The sequence below is a fragment of the Protopterus annectens genome, chromosome 8.part0 (genome assembly GCF_019279795.1).
Source record: "Protopterus annectens isolate FY-2018-M chromosome 8.part0, PAN1.0, whole genome shotgun sequence".
Taxonomy (NCBI): Eukaryota; Metazoa; Chordata; order Ceratodontiformes; family Protopteridae; genus Protopterus; species Protopterus annectens.
The window spans coordinates 932,166,072-932,190,806 of NC_056741.1; the positions used below are offsets into that span (position 1 = coordinate 932,166,072).

The 24,735-nt window shown below is 40.1% G+C and overlaps 1 protein-coding gene across 1 annotated transcript in view; it reads left to right on the plus strand.

Moving 5' to 3' along the window:
* The window catches only part of LOC122809162 (IgGFc-binding protein-like), a 351,155-nt gene that overhangs the window by 261,356 nt on the left and 65,064 nt on the right, over window positions 1-24,735 (plus strand). The window contains exon 15 of the mRNA XM_044080449.1: window positions 11,330-11,897. Within this exon, the coding sequence (XP_043936384.1) occupies window positions 11,330-11,897 (568 nt within the window). The remainder of the gene's footprint in view (window positions 1-11,329; window positions 11,898-24,735) is intronic.

Below are 24,735 nucleotides of genomic sequence, written 5' to 3' on the forward strand. Positions count from 1 at the left end.
ATGTATTTTAACAAGAGGGAGGAGCATAGGGTGACATACAAGAGTGGAGGAAGATGCACACAGGTGGATTATATCTTATGTAGAAGGGCCAGTCTGAAGGAGATTGGAGAATGTAAAGTGGTGGCAGGGGAAAGTGTAGTTAGGCAGCATAGGATGGTGGTTTGTAGGATGACATTGGTGATCAAGAAGAGAAGGATGAGTGTGAGGGCAGCACCAAGGATCAAATGGTGGAAATTGAAAAAGGTTAATAGTGAGGTGATGTTCAGGGAAGAGTTAAGGCACACACTGGGTGGCAGTGAAAAGTTACCGAATAGCTGGGTAACTACAGCAGAGCTAGTAAGAGAGATGGCTAGAAAAGTGCTTGGTGTGACATCTGGAAAGAGGAAGGAGGACAAGGAGACCTGGTGGTGGAATGAAGACGTGCAGGAGAGTATACAGAGAAAGTGGTTGGCAAAGAAGAAGTGGGACTGTCAGAGAGATGAAGAAAGTAGAAAGAGCATAAGGAGATGAGGTGCATGGCAAAGAGAGAGGTGGTGAAGGCTAAGGATAAGGCGTATGAAGAGTTGTATGAAAGGTTGGACACTAAGGAGGGAGAAAAGGACCTGTACCAATTGCCTAGACGGAGGGACCAAGCTAGTAAAGATGTGCAGCAGGTAAGGGTGATAAAGGATAATGAGGGAAACATACTCACAATCGAGGAGAGTGTGTTGAGCAGATGAAAAGAGTACTTTGAGGCGCTGATGAATGAAGAGAATGAGAGGGAGAAAAGGTTGGATGATGTAGGGATAGTGAATCAGGAAGTGCAGTGGATTAGCAAGGAGGAAGTAAGTATAGCTATGAAGAGGATGAAGAACGGAAAGTCTGTTGGTCCAGATGACATACCTGAGGAAGCATGGAGGTGTTTAGGTGAAATGGCAGTAGAGTTTTTAACTAGATTGTTTAATGAAATCTTGGAAAGTGAGAGGATGCCTGAGGAATGGAGAAAAAGTGTTTTGGTAACGACTTTTAAGAACAAGGGTGATGTGCAGAGCTGTAGTAACTACAGAGGGATTAAATTAATCAGTCACAGCATGAAGTTATGGGAAAGAGCAGTGGAAGCTAGGTTAAGAAGGGAGATGATGGCTAGTGATCAGCAGTATGGTTTTATGACAGGAAGGAGCACTACAGATGCAATGTTTGCTCTGAGAGTGTTGATGGAGAACTACAGAGAAGGTCAGAAGGAGTTGCATTGTGTCTTTGTGGATTTAGAGAAAGCATATGACAGGGTACCTAGAGAGGAGTTGTAGTATTGTATGAGGAAGTCGTGAGTGTCAGAGAAGTATGTAAGAGTGGTACAGGATATGTACGAGGGTAGTGTGACAGTATTGAGGTCTGCAGTGGGAGTGAAGGATGCGTTTAAGGTGGAGATGGGATTACATCAAGGATGAGCTCTGAGCCCTTTCTTATTTGCAATGGTGATGGACAGGTTGACAGACGAGATCAGACAGGAGTCTCCGTGGACTATGATGTTTGCAGATGACATTGTGATCTGTAGTGAAAGTAGGGAACAGGTGGAGGAGACCCGGGAGAGGTGGAGATATGCTCTAGAGAGAAGAGGAATGAAGGTCAGCAGGACTAAGACAGATTATATGTGTGTGAATGAGAGGGAGGATAGAGGAATGGTGAGGATTCAGGGAGTAGAGGTGGTGAAGGTGGATGAGTTTAAATACCTGGGATCAACAGTTCAGAGTAATGGTGAGTGTGTAAGAGAGGTGAAAAAGAGAGTACAGGCAGGATGGAGTGGGTGGAGAAGAGTGTCAGGAGTGATTTGTGACAGATGAGTACCAGTAAGAGTGAAAGGGAAGGTCTACAAGAGGGTAGTGAGACCAGCTATGTTATATGGTTTGGAGACAGTGGCATTGACAAAATGGCAGGAGTCAGAGCTTGACATGGCAGAGCTGAAGATGTTAAGATTTGCACTGGGTGTGATGAGTTTGGACAGGATTAGGAATAAGTATATTAGAGGGTCAGCCCAGGTTGGACGGTTTGGAGACAAAGCCAGAGAGGCAAGATTACATTGGTTTGGACATGTGCTGAGGAGGGATGCAGAGTATATTGGGAAAGAGATGCTAAGGGTGAAGCTGCCAGGTAACAGGAAAAGAGGAAGGCCTAAGATAAGGTTTAGGGATGTGGTGAGAGAGGACATGCAGGTGTTTGGTGTGACAGAGGTAAGATGCAGAGGACAGGAAGAAATGGAAACTGTTGATCTGCTGTGGCGACCTCTAACGGGAGCAGCTGAAAGAAGAAATAGAAGACTTGGAAGTATTTGCATAAGAATTTTTATATTCCTAGCAGACTTTAAAGATTCTTCTAGTAGACAGCAAATGTTGGAAGTGTGAAGGGGAAGAGAGAGGAGACTAGGGACATGTTTTTGGGATAGTAATAAGATGGTAGATTTTAACAATTCCTTACAGAGTACTCTTGTCAGAAATATTGGAGCAAATGGCTATAACTAACAAGATTATTTTTTTTGAGATGGGACAGAGGATTTGTACTGAATGTCAGTTGTTTATGAAGAAAAAACATGAGTATGTATAATGCATGTAAATGGGGGAAAAAGGGGTAAACATGGTTTGTTTCCTTTTCTATTTATGTATGCCAATTTCTTAAGCGAAAATGGAATATATGTGGTTTAAAAAATTGTACCCCTATTTAATGAATGTTAGAATTCAACACTCTGAAACAATGTAGTGTCACAAGGGAAGGTGAAGTCTCAGGAAGGGATACAAAGAAGTCAGCCTGAAAAGGCAAATAGTCATTATGAATTAATGGACTGCACTTCGTTTTATAAGACCTTTTACTTTTGTTTTTTGAACGTTCTTGCCATTGCATTTTATAATCCTGTTTACTGGCATGTTGCTGCTTAAAATGATTTTTGAAAAAGGGAGCCTAAGAGAAAAGAAAATTTTTATTTGCCTTAAAATAGGAAGACTGGAAAATATTGGTTACTCCTTGAATTAACTTGCCCATATCATCAAATCTCTTAAGCATTTCAGTTGTAAAAAAAGCCAGACAGAACTTTGTTCTCCAGGGGAGAATATAACATTTCCATTTTAAAATCTTCAGGAAGATTTTCAGAACACAACCAAGAATTTTCTCATGACTGGCATAGATAGAGCAGCCCTGTTGACAGTATAAGCCATGCCATAAGAACAATTTAAGGCATGTGTAATAACATCAAAAGCAGATACAAAAGAGGCATTCAAAGACATTTTTGCCTCCAAAGAGGAAAGGTCAACAGTAAACTTTTTCTTGTTCTCCGAAGACAGAAATAAAAACTTTAACAATCTACCTGTCAGTTTAAAATTTGAGTGATAAAGTGGCAGCTCAATAAACTTTCTTACAAAATCCTGAAATCTCTGGATCTGCATTTTTGGGATGATATATGATTCCCAGTTTAAGGTGGGGTAGTTAAGGTCACTCATGATTAGCAACATGTCAAGAAGCAACAGTTGTGAATAAGAAAATTAGTGCAGGGTCTGATTCAGGATTAGAAAACAAGTATTTTTGAGCCTGAGGTATAATTGTCAGACTTCCTTGGGGCCGAAGATTGACTGTCGGGTAAACTGGAAGCTGTGAGGAAAAACATTCTCTAAACCTGATAAAACAGGAGAAACAGTTGCAGACTGAGGAATATCCATTTGTAACAGATCGTAACAGATATGGTGAGCAATAGGAATTTAATTGTGATCCCATTGAAAAAAAGCTCTTTCATTTCAGTTATAGTTTCAGCAAAATAAAAGTCCTATAGAGAGATTTCTGGTATAGTACTTTCCTCAGAATAAGACTTTTCAGGTTGACAAGAAAATCCTGTTGTACAAAATTCACCCTGTAATTTCTGTTCCTGGTCTTGTGACTGAATTTTGGCGTTAGAAAGCGAGGAAACCTTTCTTGTTTTCTTTTCTTAAGAGGAAATGGTAATAGAAAAATCAGAAATTAACTCCCTAGCAAGTCCCTATAGTTCTTCCCTGTCTATAGAAATAGAAACAGGATATATGTCACATTTTTTACATTTACTTTATTTTCTTTTCCTGGCAGAATTCATGGAAAAGGACTGACCCAGATATCAGGCTCCCTTTCCTGGCAATGTGGTATTTTGCTAGCCCTCTTTTACAAGACTGGCAAGACTGGCTTTCTGTTGCCAGTAGAGGGCATTCCTACAGCTGCAGAGGATGTTTCTCTCCCCCCATCTTTAGTATTTGTAGTTGCTAAACCAGAGCAACCTGGGAAAAAGATGAGTAGTCTGAGGAACCAAAGCTGGCCATAGCTGAGTCACCCATCAGCTGCTGAGGCACAAAAGAAGCTAGCCTGACACTCAAATATTCCTTGACTACTTTCTTCATCTTCATCTTCTTCTTGCAGATAAAGAAATTAAGAACCATGGAGAGCAGAAATTTCTCCTTTGCTTCAGCAGTAATTGAAGCACTAAGGTCAGCCAGAGCAGCTTGAAAAGGTTGGTAAATTTTTAAACAGGCAAACAGTGGTTCTGAGGTAAGTAAAAATCAGAAATTTGCTTAAGCACAATATTCTGTCCCTAGCACATTAAATCTGCAACATCCTATATGAAGAAATTAAAAAAAAAAAGTATTTTACATTTTTTCACAGAAAACAAAAGTTACACAAAATATCTCAGAAGAAATCTGACAGAAAAAAAGAAAAGAAAAACTATTCTTTTTCTCAGAAAATTACATTTATGGAAGGTTTTCTTAGCAGGGGACTTACCTTCCCAGCTTTGAGTATTACAAGCTGATCAATAATCCATGGATCCCACCAAAGGAAAGCACTTTGGTAGCAAGAAAGTTCTGAGGTTTTTGGTGCTCTTTATTTTAATAGGAGCTCATCTCAAGCTCATCACAGTTAGAGTGCATGGATTGTGCCCTTAAGTTTTGAAAATCTAGCTGATGGCAGGGATAGGCCTAAATAGCTTAGACTACAACAGCAGTAATCTAACGCTTAACCTCTGCATTAAAAAGGCAATGGTAAAAATGAAGAAAATATCTACAGCACTAATTAGGGAGGGAATACTGCTCCAGTGAATAGAGGGATAAAGCCCTAACTACAATCCAGGTGACCTACATTTGAATAATGTCTGGAGCAATTGATGGAGCATCAGGGAGGGATTGGTGTGTCCATTGGAGGGGGTACATAGGCATCTACAGACAAAGATCCCTGGTGGAGACTAGGGACATCACCAGAGGAGGTGTGGTCAGTGGAGAGCAATAGGGCTTGGCAGAGCTGCAGTAGAAGTGGGGCAATAGACCCCAGATCCCATATTGCACACCCCCGGGAATGTACCGTGCTGCCATGGAGCGGAGGAGGGGAGTAACAGGGTAGGCCAAAGTAAGCCCTCCATGGACAGAAGCTCAGATATGCCAAGCTCCATTACCTACAAACCATAACCAGCTCTAGTGATTAGAAAATAAGTGTGGGAGGGCATGGAGAAGCTGGTTGACCAGGCACAGATAGAGATTAATGAAGGAAGAGTGGAAGGCAAAAAAAAGCAAAACAAAAAAATAATTAGGAAAGAATGTCTCCTAAGGTATGAGAGGAAGACGGGAAGGAGGTTAGAGAAGTAACTTAGGAAGACCGCTGACATAGACAGTTAGAAGGAGGATAACTGTTTTACATCAATGCTCTCCATAAAAAAGAAAAGTGAGAATTATAATCATGCTAACCAACTCAAGTGTGAAGAGAAGGGCAGGTAAAAAAACAAGAGAGCAGCTTAAACTTGAGGGGCGGAGGTGCTGAAGGACCATAAGCTATAAGATCCCAACAGATCTATTTATTATCAGAAAAAAATAATGCCCTGACAGATCTGTTTATCTTACTCTTTAGGGATGATGCTGTACTTGAGGTTGGAAGATACTAAAATGGAAACTGGTCTAGTGGTAGCAGATTAATTTCCATTGCTCTAATAGCTTAGTAAAGAATATGCAGAGTAATACCTCCGACAGAATATGTACCCAGGGGAATCAGAATAAAGAATCCTAGCTCATGTATTTGGAGGATATATTCTTAAGGTTCTAACCTTTCAGGCAAAGATGGAAGAGGGCTAGTGCAAAACCATATTAAATGCTGTGTTTATAAAAATGATATTGAAATCAGATGCAAAAAGGATTACAACATATATTTGATCTGGCAGTGGTAAGTCGCACTTGTAGTAGGCTACAAAGTAAATAATGTAATATGACAAAATGCTGGTGACTACAAATGAAAGTCTGCAATAGAAGTTAGCTAGGAGTTTAAGGAGAACTGAAGCCATGACACTGATGAAGGTGGAAGGAGAAACCGAAGCAGCAGGATAAAATGAATACCTGAAATAAAAACAAGAACTAGTTGGCAGGTAAAGCAGAACTGTCCAAAACAAATAATTCAATAAAAAGAAAAACTGCTCTGTAACACCACTGCAGATGGCCCACAAAACTCTTCACAAGCAAAATGCAAGAGTTTCTCCCAAAAAAAAAAGTTTAATAGCAAATATAAACATAGGTAAGCACTTTTTAAACAAATATCAAACCACTTCATCTGATCAAGTGGTTTGATATTTACAGAGAAAGTGCTTACCTATGTTTATTTTTGCGATTAAACTGTTATTAAACTTTTATTTTTTGAGAGAAGCTCTGGCTGTTTGCTTGTGAAGACTTTGTGGACCGTCAGCCTTGGTGTTACAGTGCACTTTTTGTTGTTTATCAAATGAATACCTGTAACCCTATTTAACATATACATTGCATCTGAACTGTGTAAATGTGTTTTAGCTGCTTTTCTGTATATATAGACTTCTCTGTATATGTAGACTAGCTACTTATTCTACTGTATTACTGCCTCTTAAATTGTTTTTCAAATGTGCACTTGCCTTGCTTCATTTAATAAGTTTTAAATTGCTAATTTTGTAGAGTTTTAATTGTATTTACTGTTTAGGACCACACACTCAAGTGGGTTAGCCTTTTCTGTGTTTATTTACTGTATTATTGCATTCTTTAGCCTGTTTTAACCAAAAAAAAAACAAACAAAAAAACAAAAACATACTATCTTGTTTGCTTGTTTACCACCTTTCCTAGCCAGTATAGTCCAGATCCCAGGATTTGTTTGTCTTAGGACTTTATTTTCTGTGTTCAGAGCTACCCAGACCTTGCTGTGGTAGAGGGAAGTCCTACTGCTTACCAGTGGGAGTGGTGAGCATTTTACTACCTATCTAATACTAGAGGAGTGGTTTCCAGCTCGTAAATTGTAATGTTATATTGGAGTGAATGACTTGAGGCGTACCTCCCTGGACTACATGAAAAGAGACATGGAAGAGCTCTTGGATCATGTGGCCCAGGCAGGTATGACCCTAGCCCTTAGTAGCATCCTGCCTTCGCCCAGAATGATACCACAGTATAAGGACAAAATGATTGACTTCAACAACTGGCTAAGCTTCTGGTGTCATTCAAAGGGGATCCAGTATCTGTTTGCCTGGGATGACTTGATCAACAGACCACGATGCTTTGCCAGAGATGGTCTGCACCTGTCGCCCTTGGGACTCAGGTTACTGGCTAAAGTTCTTGCCACCCCTATAGTGTCTTTTTTAGGCAAGGTTCTAAGGACAAAACCACCACCGGAACAGATACAAGCATGCAAAATCTGAAGGTAATGCTACTCAATGCTAGAAATCTAAACCTCAAAATGCACTCTCTCAAGGCACTCCTAAAAATGGAGAACATTGATGTATGTGCAGTAACTGAGACCTGGTTCAAGGCTTGAGAGACTATGTCTGCAATACCAGGCTACAACTCTTACCACACTTTTTGGCCACCAAAGCAGGACCGAAACACTAAAGGTGGAGGAGTGTCGATATTTACCAAGGATATTCACACCTCCAGTTTAGTTGAACAACACAATGCATCTGAAATTCTCCAGGTGCAACTAATACTAGGTAAGACTGCAATCCAAACTGTAGCTTGCTACAGATCCCCACCATGCCCCAAGATTCTCATTACACCTTTCTAAACATACTGGAAAATATTAAGATACAACCAAATACCCGAATACTGAGTGATTTCAACTACCCTGCCATTAACTGGGAAAACTATTTTGGTACCAACATCTTTTCCCAATGGTTCTTGGAATTCATAAATTCCAATGCCCTGGATCAACTAATCCATTCTCCCACCAGGGGCTCCAATATCCTAGACCTGGTCATTACCAGCATGGAAGATAGATGCTCCACACCAGTGGTCACCCCTCATTGGTCAGGTCAGGCCATAAGCAAATCACCCTTGACATTCACATTCCATCCCCACCCCCCAGTAAGGAAACCTCTGTAAAAAACTTCTACAAAGCCAATTTCATGCTACTCAAGTCAGAAGTGACAAACTTCATGGCATCCATGCAGACAGGATTTGAAAGTTTGACTGCTGAATCCTACACTAAGGCACTGTACGAGCACATCCACTCGTGCTTGAATTGTGCCATCCCAAATAGAACCAAGATGCTCTCCTCCAAAAAAAGGAAGCCAATCTGGTGGTTCCCTGCCATAAACAAACTGTACAACAGAAGGAAGAAACTGTTGCAGAAAAGAGGAAAATCTCAGGATGCAAAAAAACTCCCTTACCAGTCTCAGTAAGAAGCTGAGATCCCTCATAAAATCCTTTAAAGCTAGTTATGAAAATAAAATTGCTAAAGATTCCAAATAACCACAAGGCATTCTATAGCTATGTCAAGAATCTAAATGGCAATGCTCAGATCTGCTCTGAGCTACAACAGAATGGCATTAAATATACTGATCCCAAGGATATTGCCAATATCCTGCCAGATCAATTTAGTGCCAACTCCACCCCCCTCTCACCCCCTAAAGGGCCCATCTCAATATGAAAAGATTGCCAAATTCCAGTAATCATGGCCACACAGGTAGAAACCACACTCTCCAAAGCTAAGAATACAGCATCCATGGGACCAGATGACATCCCAGGCTGTGTACTACATGAACTACAAAATGAACTGGCACCTCACCTAAGTGCCATGTTTAATCATAACCTCACTTCAGGCTTCGTGCCCACTGAGTGGCACACAGCTACAGTTATCCCACTCCACAAGGGGGGATCCACCTTGGATCCCAGGAACTACCGTCCCATCAGTCTGACGAGCCTGATCTGCAAGGGCATGGAACTCATTATCATGGATACAAAGACATTGGCAACCTTCAAATACTGGACCCCACCCAGTTTGGGTTTATGAAGGGTCGATCTTGTCTCCTGAAACTGACTGACATATTCGAATCAGTCTCCAGAGCTGTGGACAAGGGTAAGGCAGTCCACACAGCCTATCTGGACCTCACTAAGGCCTTCAAAACTATCCCTCACTCTGGAATTATAAATAAACTTAGTATGCTGGACATAAATCCCTACATCACTCGATGGGTTGCCAACTGACTTACTGACAGAACCCGACTGCAAAAGTAGCCGACTCCAAATCCAGCTCCAGACAAGTGCCAAGTGAAGTACCTCAGGGCTGAGACCGCTCTTGTTTGGCATCTACTTCTCTGAAGTACAGGCCAACACTAAGGGATTCTGGCTAACAACGTTTGCAGATGACTGCAAACTGAGAGCCATTATTGAATCCCCAAATGATGTGGATATTCTACAAAAGGGCCTTACAGAAACAGATGCTTGGTGCCAGAGCCATGGGCTCAAGCTTAATGCCAAGAAATTTATAGTTATCCGCTTTGGGAAAAAACATGTACCCATGAATTACCACATAGGTGGCAGTACACTAAACACCAAAAGTGTGATGAGAGGCTTAGGAACACAGGTGGACAGTGGTCTCACCTTCGTTAACCACATCGCCACAACAGTCAGGAAATCCTTCTATGTGGCACACCTCATCACTAAGGGCTTTTCATCCAGAAAAAAGGAGGTCATTGTCCCACTTTACTCATCCCTCATTAGACCCATTATACAGTATAACGCCCCACTTGGTAACAGCTGGAAATGCCGCAGAAATATCTCACTAAATGAATCACAGGCCTAAAGCAGATGCCATATGCTGACCATCTAAAAAAACTCCAGCTATACTCTGTGGCATTTTGTCTACACAGAGTCAATCTCTGCTTAACATACAAGGCCATGTCAAACCATGAGCTGTTGGACATGCTCCACTTAAAGAAATCCCAATCCCTCAGAGCCACACACTCCAGGGATATAAACCTTGTCATTACAATGAACAAAACATGCTGGAGAGATAGGTTCCTGACCCAGAGACTCCCCATACTCTGGAATAGACTGCCCATACATATCAAGCAGAGCGCCTCCTTGGCTCTCTTCAAAAGGAACCTTGATGATTGGATGGGAGATAGGAAATTCACCCCAGTGATCATGTCAGTTGCCCTGCTAAACAGGGGTCCAGGGAAGTAAATATTGTGGGACAAAATATCTAGAGAATTGTTACGGCTAGCCTTGTACCAACCTATGAGCCTATGAACCCTTTTGTGAATAGCAGCACATTATGAAAGAAGGAATCTTAATGTTTTGTAAGGAAAAGAAAAACACTTCACAAAGAGCCTTGAAAAAGGGAGAAAATGTCAGGGCAAATATTTCACAGATAGAGAACATGGATGAAAAAAGGACAAGGTCTGGAGAGCAGGTAAACAGAGCATATATTTAACTAGAGAGGGGATTAAGTACTGCTGTCACCACCAATAACAAAAATAGTGACACACACCATACAGTGGTTGCTTTAGAACTCTCTTTCATAGAAGGGGTGATGTGGGAAAATAGAAGGTATTTTTGGAATGGTTGAGTGGGGGTAGCAAGGAATTATTTTTAGGAGATGCTGTTTTATATTGACAATCATGTAAAGATGTGTATAAACACTAATTGTTTGATTTGCATATCGAGCATATCAGCTATTTCAATCTGCAACTGTTCTCATCTGATTTCCTGAGAAACCAGACTGCACTCATTGTAGACTGTTCTATTTATTTATTTGATTATTTGATACTTAGTTTTAGTTAATCATGTAGTTAGATAAACCAAGAACTGTATATGAACTCGTCTTGGTCTTGGAACACTTCAAAACAGAACTCAAGACCACATGTCAAGAAGCAAGACACAAAATTACTTAATTGGCATCAACAAAACATGAATAGTTAATGACACCCTTGGAGTAATAAATCATCTGACACATACTAAACACGGTAATTGTGGCATCACTCAGTAGAATGTCAAATCTTTTAACATTTTGTTTTATTTTCCATTCACCCACATGTGCATGAGTCTGTGCAAAATAAATAATATTTATATTTTATCTCCTCAAGGTGAATGGAATTTGTACAGCATTACCCTATTACCTCGCTGGCACTATGATAAAAGCTTACAGAAGTGGAAATCTTGCAGTAGTTGAGACGTTATTTGGTCTCAAAGTTACATTTGACTGGAGCAATGCTGTAACACTCAGTCTGCCAAGCACTTACTCCAATGCAGTCTGTGGTCTGTGTGGGAACTCCAATCAGTCTCCGAATGATGACTTCATGATGCCTGATGGCGAACTAGCACCAAATGCAGTGAAATTTGGAGAAACCTGGAAGGTTGGAAATGTACCCGGCTGTGTAAACGAATGCATCGGGCAATGCCCAGTGTGTAGTGAAGATGAGAGACAAATATACAAAGGTGACAAATTCTGTGGAATAATCATAAGCAAAACTGGACCTTTCCGTGACTGCCTAGCTGTTAATGATCCCACTCCATTTTTTGATAACTGTGTATTCGATGCCTGTGAATACAAGGGGCATTCATCATTATACTGTGATGCGATTGCAACTTATGCTTCTGCATGTCAATCAGCAGGCGTCCCCATCGATAAGTGGAGAACAGAATCATTCTGCAGTAAGTCATGCACTTCAGTTAAAATGTATATAATGGTTATGTCCTTTATTCAACATTGCTGATGAATGTGACATTTCTAAATTAAAACACGAGTTGATTATTTTGTGACGCTTTTATTTTTGACATTATGGAAATATTCGGAGTCTTTCATAGCCATCAAATTTCTCAAGTGAAGTGTCATAACATTTCGAATGAAAATGAGTGATACAGCTAATTTTATATATGCTGCAACATAATGGCGGGTCAGTAACTGCAGCGCTAGTGCTGTTAATCATTGCTAAACAGCAGCTTATTTTAAGGATACACTAAATGAAAACATATTATTTTATTATCTGTCTCTTTCTGTGATAAAACTTATAGTAGAGATATATTAGCACCACCCCCACAAATTTAAAAGAGATGTTCAACATATATATCTTTGACCAGACAGATTCCAACCCATTTCATAGTTAAGATACAGAGCAATGGCAATTTTTATTTCTCAACCCAATTTCTTATGCTAAAGCAACTAACCTACTAGAGAAAACAGCATTTAACAAACTGTGCTACTACTTTTACAAACAACTTAAAAAATAAACTAAAAACAAGTGTATTTACATTTCTTGAGTTGCTGATTCTTAATCAGGACCGCCTTGTTGGTACCTAATCAGAATCTGATTAGGCCAGGTTCACTATATGCATAAAGCAAAATTTGCCATTTCAGTTCCCTAAACTTTAATCCCTTCTCTTTATTTCCAGTGAAATTATCTGAAACATGGGCAATAACATTAAAAAGGAGTTTGTTGAAAGAACTTCACCCTATAGAATACTTAACTAAAGGATTATCCTTGCTCTTAATTTTTATGGCATATCTGTGCTCATAAATTCTTCTTTCGAATTCCCTGTTTGTCTTTCCTATGTAGAAAGCATTACAGGTGCAACACTTGGCAAGGTATACCACATATCTAACACTGCATGTGAAGTAGCCAGGGACTGAATGTTTTTATATCCGTTCTTAAATTAAAAAATATGGACCTTCAGAAATGTGTCTCCATTGAACACAATTGCTGCACTTGTATTTAACTCTGTTTCCTTCCTTATATTGTTCCTTGCAATCCTTTTCCAAGTAAGTTTTTATATTACTGGCTTTATTATTGATAAAAACTGGCCTGTCCTCCACCACTCATTTTATTTTATTGCTGGCTTCTATTTAATGGACCCACTATTTAAAAAATGTAAGAAATTCCTTTCTGGTGTTATTAACCATTTTCCAGATGAGTTCAATGGAGATAATCAGAGTGAATTAGAGTTTAAGGAACTGAAATGTCAGATTTTGCTTTATGTATATAGTGAACCTTGGCTCAACAGTAATACAAATTACAAAGTGGTGCTGATTAGGAACCAGCAAAGCAAGAAATGTAAATAGACGTGTTTAGTTTATTTTTAAGTTGCTTCTGAAATTAGTAGACGTTAGTAGAACAGTTTGGTAGTTATTTTTTTACTTATTTTTAGTATTCTTTATAGGTTCATAGGTTCATAGGTAGGTACTAGGCTATCTGCCTGAAGGCATTTATAAGCCTAGCCATAATACGTTGGCTTTCGCCACCCCCTTTAGTTCCCTGTGCCTCTGTCCAGCAGAGCCACTGAAGAGATCCCCGGGGTAAACTTTCTGTTTCCCATCCATTCGACAAGGTTTCTCTTGAAGAGTGTTAGTGAGGAGCTCTGCCTAATGTAGATTGGAATCTTGTTCCAAAGCATGGGAAGTCAATGTGACAGGAATCTATCCCTCCAGCCCATCCTATTTATTGTTGTGGTAAGGTTTAGATGCCTAGAGCGTGTGGCTCGAGGGGATAAGCTTTTCTTTAGGTGGAGCATATCGATCAGTTCTGAGTTGGACATGGCCTTGTATGTCAGGCAGAGATCACCTCTGAGTAGGCAGTATGCAATCTAGTACAGCTGGAGTTTCTTCAGTCGAGCTGCATAGGGCATCTGTTTGAGGCCAGTGATCCACTTGGTGAGGTACTTTTGTGGTCTTTCCTGCTGTTGCAGGTGCCTTGTAAGATACATCCCAAATGGGGTGTTGTACTCTATGATGGGTCTGATGAGCGATGAGTAGAGGGGCACAATGACCTCTTTTGATGTGGATGCGAGCCCTTTTGTGATAAGGTGTGCCACATAGAAGGATTTTCTAACCACTTTGGCAATGTGATTATCAAAGGAGAGTTTACTATCTACTTGGGTCCCCAGATCCCTTATTACGTCTTCTGTATTTAGGGGACTACCACCTATGTGGTAGTTTGTGGGTACTTTGTTTTTTCCAAAGGGGATGACTATGCACTTTTTGGCATTTAGCTTGAGGCCATGATTTTGACACCAGGTGTCTGTCTCAGTGAGACCCTTTTGTAGGATGTCTGTGTCAGCCGGAGAGTCAATTATAGCCCCTAGTTTGCAGTCATCTGTGAACTTGGTCAGCCATAGTCCTCCTGTGCTTGCCTCTACCTCTGAGAAGCATATGCCAAACAGGAGGGCTCCTAGGACTGAGCCCAGGGAAATGTCACTTGTAACAAGTTTAGAGTCAGACCTAGCTCCCGCAACTCTTACCATGTGGGTTCTATCCGTGAGCCAGTTGGCAACCCATCTTGTGACATAGGGGTTTATGTTCTGGCTGGTGAGCTTGTCTATAATACCAGAATGGGGAATGGTGTCAAAGGCCTTTGCGAGGTCTAGGTAAGCTGTGTGTACCACATGTCCCTCATCTATGGCCTTGGTAACTGTCTCAAAGAAGTCCACCAGATTTAGGAGGCATGATCTGCCCTTAACAATGCCGAACTGGATAGGGTCCAGTGTTTGAAGGATCTCAATGTCTCTGTTAATGAGTTCCATGATGATGCGCTCCATAGCCTTATAGACCAAGCTAGTCAGGCTTATAGGGTGATAGTCTCCGGGGTCTGTTGTGGCTCCACCTTTGTGGAGTGGAATAGCCATTGCTGTGCACCACTCTATGGGTATGTAACCTGTGGAGAGGCTGAGTTTGAACAGTGTGTTTAGGTGAAGGGTTAGTTTGTCTTTGGGCTCATGTAGGACGCAGCCTGGGACTCCGTCCGGTCCCATTGATGCTGTGTTTTTGGCTTTGGCATGGGCTATTTTAACCTGAGTGTCTGTGATTTCAGGAGATCTACATTCTTCTGGTATGGTTATGGGCTTTTTTGGGGGTGAGAGGGTGATGAAGTTTGCACTGAACCTGTCTGCCAGGATGGTGGCAATATCGGTCACTTCAGTGTATTTTGTGCCATTCTGCACTAACTCCGAGCAGATCTGAGCATTGCCACTTAGATTCTTGACATAGCTAAAGAATGCCTTGTGGTTACCTTTGGAGTCCTTGGCAATTTTTCTTTCGAAACTCGCCTTGAATGATTTTGTGAAGGGATCGTAGTTTCTTGCTGATACTGATCAGGGATGTCTTCCCTTCTTGGGATTTTACTCTTTTCTGTACTAGTTTCCTCTTGCTATTGTATAGATTGTTTATGGCAGGAGTCCACCAGACTGGTTTCCTTTTCTTGGAGGAGTGAGTCTTGGTTTTGCTTGAGATAGCACAATCCATGCATTCTTGTAGGTGCCCATAGAATGCATTAGTAAAGGATTTTGCAGCTTGGATAATGTTATCCTTTAGCATGGGGGCTTTGAAACTTTCCACCTTGGTCTAAAGTAACGTGAAGTTTGCTTTTGAAAAGTTTTTCATGGTGGTTTCCTTGTCCGGGGGTGGGGGCGGAATGTGGATATCCAAAGTGATTTGTTTATGGTCAGATCTAATCAGTAAGGGGTTGACCGGTCACCCATGTTGGTGATGACCAGGTCCAATATGTTGTCACCTCTGGTGGGAGTGGTGACCAGTTGATCCAGGGTGTTTGAGTTTATAAATTCTAGGAAATGTTGGGTAAGGGAGTTAGTATTTGAGTAGTTCTCCCAATTAATGTTTGGGTAATTGAAATCACCCAATATTAGGATGTTTGGTAGGACCTTTATATTTCACATTTTGAGATGCTTGTCTCATTTTTGAATTATAAAAAAGAAAATACTTGGCCTAGTCTTAAACCTACTAGAGAAAATAATATACCTGACTTGGTCTTAACCAACATAGAATCTATATATTCTGTCCCCAAGGTATCCCCCTGACAACTAGCTATGTCCTCATCAAAATAAACAAATAAAACAGAATACAAGGACTTCAAATACTATTATTCTACAATCCAGAAGAGGAGTGAACAGGGACAAACTGGCAGCCTCAACAACATCAAAGCAAATAGGGAGGTCTAAAAGCAGCACAACAGTACTCAAGCAGAAAAAAACTTCTATAACAATATAGCAGAAAAAATGACCACCCCCTCTCCCACATTTAGAACATTAGACAAGTACACAGGTACATAAGCAAGAAGGAGGAAATAAGAACAAAGCCACCCCATGAACTCAGACTAGCTAGAGAATCTAAAGACAACTAGAAATCTTTCTTTAGTTATGTTAGTAAAATAAGAAATATCACCAGACATTGGTCTGAGCTTATTCTTAATGGTTCTACCTACTACAGTCCAGTGAACATTGCCAACATATTGGCAAACACATTTAAAGACATCTATTCTTAACCCACCTATCCATGATGTAATCAAGCTACCAACTATAACAAAAGTGCAGATACTGAAGCTACTCTCCAAAATGAAGAATACTTCATCCATGGGGTCTGACAACACACCCAGTTGCCTAATTCATAGCAATCTTCCACCTCATCCACCTGAGCCTAGCAACTAGATTTGTCTCATGGGAATGGAGCAGAGCTGTTATGATTCCACTCCACAATGGTTGTCCCACCACAGACCCTGGGAAATTCTGAACCATCATTCTAACAAGTCGTATATGCAAAGCCATGAAATGTATCATAACTGACCGAATTAAGTATGATATCAAAAATATTATGAGACTTGCTCCTCAGGAGTTTGTTTTTTTCAAGGGCAGGTCCTATCTAAAGAATCAAGAGAACTTCTTTGTGAGGGTTACTCAGGCTGCAAACTGTGGAAAAGTTGTCCACACAGCATGCCTTGATCTTGCCATTGCATTTAATGTCATGCCACATACAAATATAATTAGCAAGTTGAGGAAGCCCCAAACTGACCATGTGTGTGGCTAGCTTGATAGCCAAGTGGCTTAGAGACGGGACTCAGACAGTAAGAGTTGGAGGTGTGACCTCTGCGAACATGAAGGCGACCACAGGATTCTGTGCTGGGATTCACTTGTTAGCCACCTACTATTCCCATCTCCACTTGTCTAAAAAGGATCATTTGTTAACAAAGTTCTTGGATGATTACAAGCTCAGAATCATCATTAAGTCCATCCGCTGACATATTGCACGCAGGCTGGAGATTATACATCTTAATAGCTGGTGCACTAAAAATGGGCTCAAACTTAATGCCAAAATGTGCAACACTGTAGCATGTGGTTAATACCCCCAAGCTTCAGATTATAGTATAGATACCACAGCACTTCAAAATAAAAAGGTTGTGATAGACTTGGTCACTTGGATGGTCAATTCCTTTACATTTGACCATCATGTTGCAACGGTGGTTAGGACATCCATTTACCTTGTGCAGCTCATAGTGAAAGGTATTTTTCCATGTCAAAAACAAGTCCTTAACTCCTTATACTGCAAATTGATTAGGCCCATCATTCAGTACAGCTTCCTTTTGGGATATGCCTTGCTAAGCATATCAAACAATTGGAAAAACTCCAGAGGTTTGTAACTAAAAAGATCAGGGTCCTAAAAGATCTGAACTACAATGAAGGACTGGAGGTTTCATCCCTATATTTAGTTTCAAACAGACTCCATAGGGTTGGTCCATGCCCTGCTTATAAAGCTATAAAAGATTCAAGAACACCTAACCCTCAATAAATCAAATAGTTCAGCTAACACTAGGGCTAGAGATCTAAATCTATTTCAATAAATAAATAAGACAGACAGGAGGGATACATTTGTCATGCTGTGCCTGCCCCTGTTCTGGGATAAATTTCCTCTCCAAGGTAAGCAGTGTAAGACTGTCTACCTTTAAAAAGTAAATTGAAAACTGGATGGGTGCTCATAAATTCCTCCTGCTGTGACTGGCCTGGCCCTCCTTGCAAAGAGGGGCAAGATCTGAGGATGAATACTTTTAAATGTAATATAGCCTTGTAACTTTTATGATTCTATGAAAAATTCAACAGAAATACTTAGTTAACTAAAGGTATTAATCATTTCAAGAACTTTAACTTTTAAATAATGAAAATAGTTTTGTATATAGGTGTCTGATTCCAATAAAAGATGAGATTCAAACAGATATGTTCAGCTTGGTTTTAGGTTTATAGGTTCATAGGTAAGTACTAGGCATTCATAGGTAAGTATTAGGCAATCAAACTGCAGACCATTTCAATCCTAGCCAAAAAAAATGTATTCAAAAGTTCCCAATAGCCTCAAGGATGGTAAGACAAGAAAGACTAGGAGAGAATTTGAGGCAGACAGTCCAATTATCTGTTTACCTTGAAGGTGGCAAGGGAGCTACTCTGTTTAACATATAGTGGAAGTTCGTTTCAGAAGAGAGGGATATGATAGGATGTAAATTTCTCATGCAACTATCTAATTTATCTGCTAATGAAGGTTTAGTCCCTTTAACTGGTCATTTCAGTTAGTATTAGTTCTGCAAAGAAATCAGGGGTCAAATAGGTTTGGACCTCTCATGGCATCAAAGTCTAGATAGAGATCTCCATGGAGGAATTTGTAAAAGGCTGAGTACAGAGAAAGGGCTGCCAGTCTTTCATGATAACTAAGATTTTTCAGGCTACTGATCTTTTTAGTTCTGAATGTCTGAGGCCTCACAAGTTGTATATGTTTAGGTAAATACATGCCAAAAGGTGTATTCTGTTTAGTAATTGGTTTGATAAGATAGGAACAAAAGAGAATTCAGAGTTTTTGGATCTAGTGGAGATGCCTTTGGAAATTAGATGGGCCAGGTAAAAGGCTTTATGGGCTACTCTGGATAGATGATGGTCCAGTGATTAAGAAAATGTGAACAAGAATACCCAGATCCCTTACAACAGTGTCTGATAGAGGGGGGGGGGGGGGTGGCAACTCCTATATAGTAAGTGAAAGTGTTTTGTTTACCAAAATGAGCTAGCCTACATTCAGTAACATTTTATTTGAGACCATTGTTCTTGCACCATTTGCTAACATGGTCTAACCCATGTTGGAACAATTGTAAGTCAGCTGAAGATTGAATAACAACACCCAATTTACAGTTATCTGCAAACTTAGTTACCTATAGGTTAGGAGTGCTGCCTGAAGGTCTGAAAAACATACACCAACTAGGAGAGGGCCCAAAACCAAGCCCTGTGGTACACCACTGGTAACTTTTTTGCTTTCAGAAGTAGCACTTGCTCTTACCACTTGGGTTCTGTTAGATAATCAGTCAGCTATCCAAAGTACAATATAGGTTATTCTCCTCAAATACGCAAGGTTGCCAAAGATGCCTGCATTGGGAATTGTCAAAGGCCATGGCCAGGTATAGTTCTGTTGTATGCACTGCATACCAACTCTCCTCTGCTTTTTTCAAGGAAATTAGTGGGTTAAAGAGGTAGGAACTTCCTTTGACAAAGCCTAATTGATGAGTGTCCAAGGTTATGAGATTTTCAATGCCCAGATTAAGGAAGCCTGAGATAATGCACTCTATGGCTTTACGTTTTAGACATTGTTAGTCTGACACGTCTTTAATAGATAAGATGAAGATAGTCATGGCATCTGTACAAGATGCTTTCCTAAGTTACAAAAAAAAAAAATCTCTGGAATTTTCTAGCAAAATATTATTAGAGACTTAGGGGAAAAAACAAAGAATGCAGCTACTTATTTCACAAACTGTGACCACTGATTTGCCAGACCTGATAAAGTGAACATCTGACTCTGAAAGTGACACCAAAAAAGAGAGGCACACAGTGCAATTTGGACATTTATGAAAACATATAATTATTGATCGGTGTTCAAGTAAACTGCTCAATGACATTTTTATAACAAAATAAGATAACAGATACCACCACCAGAAAAGTCCTAACGCTTCAATACTCTCTGAAGACAGTAAACTTCATGCATGACCTCAAAGAAAGAATTACCTAAAATAAAAAAGCTCAAATAGTCTTCACATCTGTACAGACATTTAGAGTTGACATTAGCTGTCTTAGGGCTGCAAAATGAGCCTAACCAAACTGTTTTCGAACAGAATATTAATTTTTCTGACCTAAACTATTACTGTAGTACTGAGGTGAGGAAGAGCAGGATTTCTCATTGAAGCCTCACAAATGGAGATTTGGCTCTTATCATGGGTGCAAAATCTGAAGTAAAATAATTAAATTATTAATTTTTATAACACTCTGAATTTTATGAGTATAGCTAAATCCCATTCTAAAATTTACTTTTAAATTCATTTATCTAACTATCTATCTATCTATATATATATATATATATATATATATATATATATATATCTATATCTATAAAATGTTTTCCTCCCTACAGTTTAACAGATATACTGTACATTTGAAAAAGCTGTTTAAGACCTAAGCTGAAAACAATCATCCATGAAATGTAAATCAATAACAAACTACCAAGAACAGATTTTTTAACTCTCACTCCAGCAAGCTCTATCTGTTATATCCTGCTAAGGATATAACTACCAGCCAGTTTCCAAAGCTTTAGGGTCCTTCCATGTGCCCAAACTGTTAGTCAAGCTCAAGTTGAGCTAACTAAAATGCCCAGTTTGGACTGATGGCATGCCCTTCAGAGCTTTTATGGTAACAGAGAGAGGGACGCTAATTTCCTGACAAGGACAATACTAGGAAAAGTAAATAAAGGACCACACTGAAGCATAAAAGACATAGAAAAATAAAGGGGATGGAGGGATGGAGCAGCTCCTGTAACAGTGATCATTTGAATATCTACTGATATATTAAGTTTACTTACATAATTGTACTATGTTAATCATCTGAATCACTTTTGTTGTGGCATTAGCTATATGGGTAGCTTACTATAGCTTTGAATGTCTGGGATGAGGAAAGATGAGGGATCATGAGTCCCTGAAGAATGGTTCTAACAAAGCCTGTACCAGACCTAGAGAAGGAATCTAGTTTATATTGCTTTGTAAAGTGTGCACAGAGAACTAAGTTGCTGCTTTTAGAATATGTAAAGAATCCAACCCTTTCTGAAATACCATTAATGAATCCAAGACTCTGGTCAAATGAGCTTTGATTCTGCCCAGAATTGCTTTCTTGTGGTGGGTATAGCAAAGTAATAGCATGAGACAGCCTTTTAAAAATAGTAGAAGCCCACCGACACTGTTCTCCAAGCAATGTCCAACATATCTGTTGTGACTGGCTAGTTTGCACAAGCAGAAGAGAAGGGAAGCCCTGGATTCAGGGACATTTGATGTCTCCACTAGGTGATTTCTCTTTTCAGAAATCCCAGAACTGGAAAATGAAAAGACAGTGGGTGTTGGTGATAGGACCAAAGGGACTTCAGATACCATTATGTCTTTCTCATTAGGAGTCTTGCAGGAGGTATCATGAAAATAATGGATGCCACGAGACCCAGAATCCTGGGGTACTCTCTGACAGTGACAGAAGTATATGTGGAAACCCCTGAAATAAATCTAAATATAGGTCTATTTTTCTTGCGGAAAATTATTATTTAGAAATCTGTGAGAAAACTAGCACCAGTTATTATAAAATGACAAACCTTGTTACATACTTGTAGATGGTATTATATCATATAAGCTGGTATTACATAACGTGTTATCTGATTGCTTTTTAGACCATCACTTTTGTAGATCAAGTGACAGAACAGTTTTAGGTGACAACAGACATGCACACATGGAGAAAAGCATACACATATATATGCATGAATAATCCATCCCTAAACACTTAGCCAACTCAGCATCTTAATTAACATTCAGAAAACAGCAACATGTCCACCACCTCACCTAAGCAAAATGTAAATATGCTACCCCAAAGGAAACCTTAGTTAAACCTGATTACATTGAAGTGTACACATTATCAATAATAAAACCAGTAAGTGGAGATAACAGCCTAATGATGCAGAGACTTGCATGCACTCAGAGCACTTGGCATATTTCAAAAACAACACAAGGAACTGAAAAGCAACACATACGACAAACCAGTGACCACAAAATATTTTTAATAAACCCTAACGCCTCGGCATACAATGGCTTCAGTGGAGTAAAAAGTCAGTACTAAAACAGACAGCACAAATCGCATAAACAATAATCCAAACAATTAATTAATTAATCAGTCATTCGTTATATTAAAACTTTCCAATTACAGAATATATTAATCCCTACAGGACTTAGAGTACAATATTTTAAGATAAAAAGAGTTTCTTTGTACGGAAGCTTTTTTTTAACATAAAAAACATCCTCACATGTTTCTATTCTTTTTTAAAACAGTGCCCTGCAAACCTGCAGGATCTCCGTTATGATATTCTAAAATGTTTTGTTCTATTGGGCTTTCGAGTTTCTGATTTTTAATATTTCTTACATGGCATATTTAATACATCAAACCCTCTTCAACAGCTTTCTCTAATATTAATGTTTTTCAACATACTCTGCATTAATATTTGCCATTATGATGTAGATTTTTCTCAAATGTCTCTTGCATTACCATTTGTTAGCAGAAGATATGCTGTCTATACCTTCAGCTTTGTATTTTCACATTACTGTTTGTTTAATCATAGGATTATAGGAAGTTACTAGGCTACTGGCCCTAAGGCCCTTACAAATCTAGCCAAGAATGTTTCCCATGTTCCAACAAGTCAGCACCCGATGCCACTGTCGAGCAGGGACACAGGTGGAATTTGAGGGGTGAATTTTCTCTTCTCCATGCAGTTATCCAGGTTGTGCTTAAAAAGGGTTAACCAGGTAGTCTGCTTGACATGGAAAGGGAGTCTATTCCACAAAAGGGGCAGTCTCTGGGACACATATCTGTCCCACAAACAAGTCCTATTGATGTCATAGACTGAGATGAAGTCACATGTGTAGCTTACTCGAGTGGGTCTTGACTTGTAGATATGCAGCAGTCCCATCAAGGCGGGGTCCAATATTGCTTTGTATGCCAGACAGATGTCACCTCTGAGGAATCTGTATGAGACTGAATAGAGGGACAGGGCCTTTAGCCTATCTATTTAGGGTAGATGTTTGAGGACCAAGAGTCTCCTGGTGGGGAGCTTCTGTGGTCTTTCCAGCTACTGCATATGCTTGGTGAGGTACATGCCGAAAGGGGCACTGTACTCAATAATAGGTCTAATAAGGGAAGAATACAGGGATGTTATAACCACCTTGTACCTGTATGAGAAACACTTACTAATGTGGTGGGCCATGTAGAAAGCTTTCCATACAATGGAGGCAGTAAGGTGATCAAAATTCAGTTTGCCATCAATCTGGGTGCCCAAGTCCCTCATGACTGATTGTGTGCTTAGGACCTTGCTACTAATGTGATAATTTGTGAGGGATGTCACTCTCTCAAAAGAGGATGATGATGCATTTTTTGGCATTCAGTTTGAGGCCATGTTTCTAGCATCAGTCGTCTGTTTGGGTGAGACCCTCTTGGAGGATGTCCACATCGCTAGGGGAATTGATGACAGCACCCAGCTTGTAGTCATCTGCAAACTTGGTGAGCCATAGCCCACTGGTTTTGGCCTGCACCTCAGAAAATTATATCCCAAACAACAGAGGCTCCAAGACTGATCCCTTGGGTACAGCGCTTATTACGGGTCTACTGCTTTGGGTGGCTTCCCCTATTTTGACGAGGTGGGTTCTGTCAGTGACCCAGGTTTGCTACCCATCTGTTACTCTACAGATTGATGCCTAGTTGAGAGAATTTATCTATTATATCATAGTGGGGAATAGTATCAAAGGCTTTGGCCAGGTCAAGGTAGGCATTGTGCATCGTCTTCCCCTTGTCCATGGCTCTGGTGACTGTCTCAGAGAAGTTTACCAAATTTAACAGGCATGATATCCCCTTGACCAAACTAAGCTGTGAGGGCTCGAGAGATTGGAGGTTGCCAATGTCCTTGTTAATGAGGTCCATAATAATCTGCTCCTTGGCCTTGCAGATCAGGCTAGTTAGGCTGATGGGTCTAGAATTTCCTGGATCAGTGGGCACTCCACCTTTGTGCAAAGGGATGACAGTGGCTGTCCTCCACTTGGTTGGGATGAAGCCAGTATTTAGGCTTTGGCTGAACAGGGTGCCTAATGGTGCTGCAAATTCCTGCCTGAGTTCATGTAGGATGCAGCCTGGGATGTTATCAGGTCCCAAGAGGCTGCATTTTTTGCATTTCAGAGGGCAGTGATGACTTGATCCCTAGAAATAATGGAAGGGGGAAGGTGCTGGTGATGTCCTGATTTACTGATGGGGGGGCAGGGAGGTGAAGTTTTCACTGAACCTGTTTGCCAGCATGTTGACTACATGTATGGTGCTTATGTATGTAGTGTCCTTGACCACCAGTTTTGAGCAGATTTGGCTACTTCCTTTGCAATTGTGGACATATGTGAAGAAGGCCTTATGGATATCTTTAGTAGATGTGGCCAGTTTGGACTCGAAGTTTGTTTGGATGATTTTACTAGTGCTCTTATTTGCTTGTTCAGGCTAAGGAGAGAGTGCTTCCAATTAGGTACTTCTCCTTCTTGGTCCTGAACAGCAATTTTTTTCCTTTTATTATAGAGTTTATTTATTGCAGATGTCCACCAGACATGTTTACTCTTCCTTGAGGAGGAGAAGGATTTCATTC